Source organism: Charadrius vociferus, unplaced genomic scaffold (genome assembly GCF_000708025.1).
Source record: "Charadrius vociferus isolate BGI_N301 unplaced genomic scaffold, ASM70802v2 scaffold179, whole genome shotgun sequence".
Classification (NCBI taxonomy): Eukaryota; Metazoa; Chordata; class Aves; order Charadriiformes; family Charadriidae; genus Charadrius; species Charadrius vociferus.
This window is the reverse complement of record NW_009650072.1, coordinates 165,841-172,031: the sequence shown is the minus strand read 5'-3', so window position 1 is coordinate 172,031 and position 6,191 is coordinate 165,841. Positions and strand designations below refer to the sequence as shown.

Here is a 6,191-nt window from a genome sequence, read left to right as displayed (position 1 = left end):
AATAAATGCATATAAATAGTCATACAGTCCTACTCATTTGATGGTATCTAAATTTTAACAACTCTTGGGTGAGAAAGCTTACTGTGCTTTACAAAGAAAAACAGTCATTCAGAGCCTGCTCCTGTTTCAACAAGTCCATAATAATTTTGCTACTGATATTGGGGTAAAAGACTAATGGTGTGCCTCTGCAAAGTTCGTGGAAGGATGGAAGCTAAAAATCATTTTCACTGTAGTTAGGAAACAGGAATTTGCTTAAAAAGGGGGGGGGAGGAGTGAAAGTCATAAAAAGGATATCTGAACTTTGTCGTTCAGACACGCTGCATGGTACAACTAGTTTATTTCAGTCAGCAATGCAGGCAAAGAGTACTTTGGAACAATCAGTTCAAAAGTATATAAAGTTAAGAAAGATCAAATCATTACTGGAAAATCCATTAAGTCACTGTGACACAACCTTTCTTGGCAAAATTTCATTCTTAAGAACTCTACTGCCCACAGTACTGCTTCCAGTATTTTTTGTCTGTGATTACTAATTAACCATTTAAGTCTTCACAGACTATCATGACGAAGGGTATGGATTCACTCTTTTGAAAGAAACTTTTTTTAAGGAAAGTAAAATATACATATGAAAACATTAATAGAATATATAATGGTTTCTTGTTTGTTTAAAAAGGCCGGGGGGGGGGGGAAACACAATGATTTACAGCTCTATAACAATATATTCATCTAGACAGCTAAACGGAATAAAGCTGTACTCTTTGGATTCTCTTAGATCCAACACACTGGAAAGAAAAAAAATAATACAGCAGTATGAATGAAAAGGATATACTTTGCTTACCCTACTTACTAAGTAAACCAGGCCTCTGAAATCACATTGTCTACCAAACACTCCTCAAACATATCTGAAGCTTTCAACTTCAACCAAATTTGACAGAGACAAAAAAATTAACAAATTTCAGTTTCTGCCGATGTCATGGAAACAGGTGGTTAAGGCTGTAAAAACCATCCTCTTTAATCCCCCACTGAATAACAGGCTATTACATTTGCTAAGACCCAAATTTACTGATTTCTGTTCTTACATAACCCAATAGCATACTGCTGAACATCTCACTGATGGCTCATATATAATTAACATATTATAGTCCAAAATAGCTGTAAGTTATATGGTATACGATGCAGAAAAGGGACCCCCTACACTATTTGTGAAGGTCCAAGTGCCATGAGTTTCAAGCAGGATTCTTTGTATTGCATATCTGCAGAACTGGGCTTAAAAGAGAAAGAAAGGAACAAGACAAAACGGATCAGTACCATTAAATTTTTCATCTAGTTTATCTCAAAGTGAATAGAGCCAATGTCTTATTGCTTTTAGACAAGGCAGTGTTTTGGAAATTTCAACTGGACATTGAACTGATGCCATAGCAAACAATGATGCTGAAGCCTGACTGTCAAATGAAAACACATGAAAACCCTCTGAAACACTGAAGCCCTTCACAAGAAATACTTCAGTTCCTCATCTTTGCACTCATTAATAAATATTCACTACAGTCAATGTGAATTACTCTTAAGAGTTTCAAGGGTGGAATAGGGGTTAACGAGGCCAAAAGAAACATACGAACAAAGATATTTGTGGGATTTAAAAAAAAAAAAGGCAAGGAATATGCAATAAGCTGATTTCACACAGAATTAGTGGCAAACAGATAAAATCCTCTATTTAATCTAAAACAGTGTTTCATGATCAGGTATGACTGGGGTTTCCTCAAGGCACACCGTTTCCACATGTCTTATTGTAACACAACACACACCCTTTGCTCATTACTGTTAATTACAATGAAAACCTCCTATAATTAACTGTAGAAGAATGTATCATGAAACTTACATAAACCAACCTTTCCCCATACACCCGTATATACAGTAATGATCCTTTACACTGACAGTTCTATAAAATAATTTTTTGAGTACAAATTAAAATTATGCTGCTTCTTGTATTCTTGCAAAATCAGATTCCATGAGCTATTCCTCCAGCTGCAATAGACAAGGCATGCTCTGAATTCAACCTATTACAAAAGCAAACCATCTTACTACAGTATTCAAATTATACAATAAATTCATATGCTACTTTATTTAAAATAATTTTCCTTCATTCCTCTATCATTCCCACTACCAGCAAAGAGCTAAGCACAGACATTTTTCAGAAGTGCCCTGTGTAGCCCTTTTTCAACTTCTCCAACTAAGAGGCCCTAATCCTCTCTTTGTGGCATCAGTTACCCTCAGCAAGCTTGACGCACCAGCACAGAAGGCCGCTCAGGACAAATTTTGCATACCCAATTTTGAATTCTAATCAACACTTTCACCAACGGTTGTTACCCACCAATTTGAACTTAAGGCTTTTCCCTGTCAGGTTTGCCCACCCGCAGCCAGATGTCACCAGGTTCCACCAATGTCACAGATGCAGCAACTGGACCTGTTTGCAGTGACCAGTATGCTGCTGGTGGTAAACACTTTTTTCTCAGTTATTAAGGTGGCAATCAGTGAGAAACTAACGGAGAAAGCACCATTGAGAGTTCTACTTACTATTAAGTTCTCCCTCCATGGTACCCTTTCTAAGTCTGCCCTGAACTATGAGCACACGCTCCTTCCCAAATCCCCCTTCTCTTGATCTCAGTACAAGCAGCTAAAAGTAATTAATACATTTGTATAATATTAATGTATCTGGGAGCAAAGCTAGACGCGCCTATCTGAAATAACTTTACAGAGTCAAGATTTTTTTTATACAAAATAAAAAATGATGGGTATGAAGATGACCGCAAAATGGATAGGACTTTGCAACACAACTTACACTTTCTTTCCATTCATCATTACGTGTTGTCAGATTTTACTTCTCACTCTTTGCCATTCCCTTAGATAAAAAAAAAAAAGTACTCCAAGCCATTACCTCCTAATCTTCCTACAAAATCAAGTGCTAAAGGAATGATTACAAAAACTATTTTCTTCAGCCGTATGCCACTGCAACCCAAATTCAAAGTTACACACCATGATAACATAGTATTTTAAATCAGGCCCTGATTTAATCATACTGCGCTTGCTGTCCTCTCCCTAAAATGCTGCAGGTTGCCTGCTTACCCTCCAAAACAAGCAGGATGAGGACTAGCTACGTACCACACAGTGTTCATGCCATTCTGCATGCTCCCAAATGTGATTAGCACAGAAAATGCGAGAAGACTAGAAGGCATCTTTCCGTATTTTGTCATGTTCATTTAATACCGAGTTAGGTTTCACCTCAGTGCGTTATTCTGTTAATCCAAGGCGGGTATAGCAAGGAAGACATATACTGACATCAGCTACTTTCAAGATTTCTCTTCCTCTTCCCCCCACCTCCAGCTTCTATGACACCACGCATTGTGCATTTTATGTGCATTCATGTGTGCAAACAGCAGAGACTTATCTATAAAGATCAGTTATATGGTAAAACTGCAAAAGGAAACTTTCACCCTTGTCCAGCTGGTTGAATAACTGCAGAGGCCAACAGCAGCAAGCCTCTAAATACATCCTCTTCTTCTCCCTCCACCCCCACATCTCTAATCACTTAGGAGGAAGATAGGAAGATTAGCAGAGAGGAAAAAAATAACCAAAGCTGCAGATAACCCTTTAGGACCACAACGTCAGGCTATGAGACATGGAGCAAAAGGTTAATGCAGCTGTATTTTCAGGAATCTCAGACACAATTGTATTTAAATGGGAGGGAGGAGTGCTGAGAAGGTGGGAGAGAGAAAAAAGGAAATGGTGATGAAGACAAAAATTAATTTGTCATCTACAGCTGGCTCTTTGATCACCTGGAGTATCCAGAAAAGGATTACCAGAAACAAGGCAGTTTTATTACCAATACACTGCAATTTTTTGGTATTTTCACTATCATTATCAAAACAGATATTAGTAAAAATACAGCTGCATAAGTAAGGGCTTATTGAGCTATGCAAAGAATAAAGGTGGTAACCAAAAGAGTGACAGAGAGCTACCTTTAGCAGCTGATACACTGAAGAGATTTGGAAAAAAATGAAATATAAATAAAAGTCACTTTCACTGGAAGACAATGTCATCTTCATCCATGTCTCTGAACGGTTGCTATGGGGTTGTGAAGAGGAGGGGAAGGATGGGGGGGTGGGAGGTTATAATCAATCATCTCAGAAGAGCATTGCTTCTTACAGAGAAAGATCTGGATTTTGACTGTGTCCCTAAGAAAATTGCGGACTGCAGAGCTGCTGCCACGCAGGGCAGCGAGGAAGCAGGCAGAGCAGAGGCAGCAGCTGGGGATGGAAACGCCTATTAAATCCTTTAGACAACAGATGGGCAAAGCTCGGCTGGGTTATAAAAAAAAAAAAAAAAATTACACCACAATGCATCATGTTTTATTGTCCCACCATAATGAACAACACTTAACACCCACATGCCCAAATAAGCCCCCCTATAGCTGATCTTCCCCTTTCCCTAAATTATAATCTCGAGTTTCAATCCACTTTTGGGGGGGCTCCCAACCCAATGAATTTGACAGATCCCATCACTTATTGCACCTGTTACTAAAAAAAAAAAAAAAAAAAAACCTAAATAAGGAAAACATTTGGGCTTCTTTTTAAGGGTTTTTCTTCCAATTAATGCTCCCCTGCCCTTGAAGTGAATGTGCTACCCAAGCAAGCAAGTCCAGATCTTGAACGCGTTTAAGGGATCTAATTATGTCACGTAGGGGAGAAGCACCTGCTCTCTAATTCCCTCCACTCGGTTTCCTCTTTTTAATATTTCTTACCATTGTTCCATTCAGGAAAATCTGCTGGGGGCGAGTTTCATAAACAAGCTTTAAGAAAAATAATTAAATAACATCCCCTCCCCCTCCCAATCCCTCCTACAAAAACACAGCATAATCAGAATGAATTCTGCTACAGATCCTCTATTTTTCTTTTATTTCAGACCCTACCCACAAAAACCACCAGCCCATCCATCCATATTTGCTAAATACCCACAGCAGTCAGTGCCACAGACATACTGTACATATTTCCACCCCCCAACTGCACCTTAAGGACTACACCCTTTTCAATCATGATGTCATGAAATACTGCTGGTGACTCCCCCACTACCACCACCACCACCTCCTTGGTACTACAGGCTGTGAACCTTTCATTTCAATATAATTTGATTAAAAAGAAAATGCTCATAAGTAGGGCAGTGAAGAAATTGATGTGAAAATTCACCACCAGCATATCATCTATTTTTTCCTCTGCACGCACCCTGGCTGTCATCAGAACAACACCCATTAGCAGGAGTAAAGAACATAAAGCATCCTGGGCTTTTTTTTTCTTTTTTTTTTTTTAAAAAAAAAGGGAAGAAGAGGAAGAATTAAAATAAAAACTAAAAATAAAGGTAAAAATCGCCTGTGAATGTTATCTCCACTAAAACAGCAAATAGGAAAACCTGAACCCTCAAATATCCCATCCCCAACACCTCACTGGCTGTTACAGCACCTTCCCCCTAGCGCCAGTGCTGCTGCAAAAGAACCAACCTGTCTGTCCTTTTCCTAGGGTTTTCTCCAAACGATAGGGTCCAACATATTGTGCATGTTGAGCTCCGCTGCCTTCTTTCCCCGTTGATGTCATTTCTACCTGGATCTGTAATTCTGCAATGTGTATGTGCTGATGAGCCGGAATTTCTCTCTGCAGGTTCTTTAAATTCCCACTTTGCAGCTGTGCAAGCAAAGCACTCTTTCTCTTTGCTTTAGTCCACTTGGTTGCAGATTTTTCTCTTCCTCCTCTTTCTTTCCTCTCTCTCTCTCACGTGCGTGTTTCCTCGCTGGGTCTGCCTGGGACGCTGATGGACGAAGGAGTTATTTTAATCTTCAAAGAGGGGGATCTACGATCCAAGCCCGAGGAGCATGATGCTGGTGATCTGAGCTCCGCACGCCTTGTTCTCTCTAGGAGCTGTTCAAGGGAGAGCCAGAGCTAGAGCAGCGGAAGAGCTGGGGGCCGCAGCTGTGATTGACATTAAAAGCAGCCAATCCCCTCGTCTCCCACCTCCTTCTCCCCTCCTCCTTCCACTACATTTTCTTTTCCATCAGCAGCAGTTACTGCCTCAGCCTGCTACAGAGCATCATGAGCAATGGCAACAGCAAACACCTAAGTTTATCCGCCTATTGATAAGGCACAATTAAACAT

General features: G+C 39.8%; 1 protein-coding gene across 3 annotated transcripts in view; it reads right to left on the bottom strand.

The window, feature by feature from the left end:
* Positions 1–5,988, bottom strand: part of BRSK2 (BR serine/threonine kinase 2) — a 330,924-nt gene extending 324,936 nt beyond the window's left edge. For all 3 annotated transcript variants that reach the window (XM_009891984.1, XM_009891982.1, XM_009891983.1), the window contains exon 1: positions 5,543–5,988. In XM_009891984.1, coding sequence (XP_009890286.1) covers positions 5,543–5,636 — 94 coding nt within the window. In that variant the 5' untranslated portion in view covers positions 5,637–5,988. The remainder of the gene's footprint in view (positions 1–5,542) is intronic.
* Between the last annotated feature and the right edge of the window lie 203 nt (positions 5,989–6,191).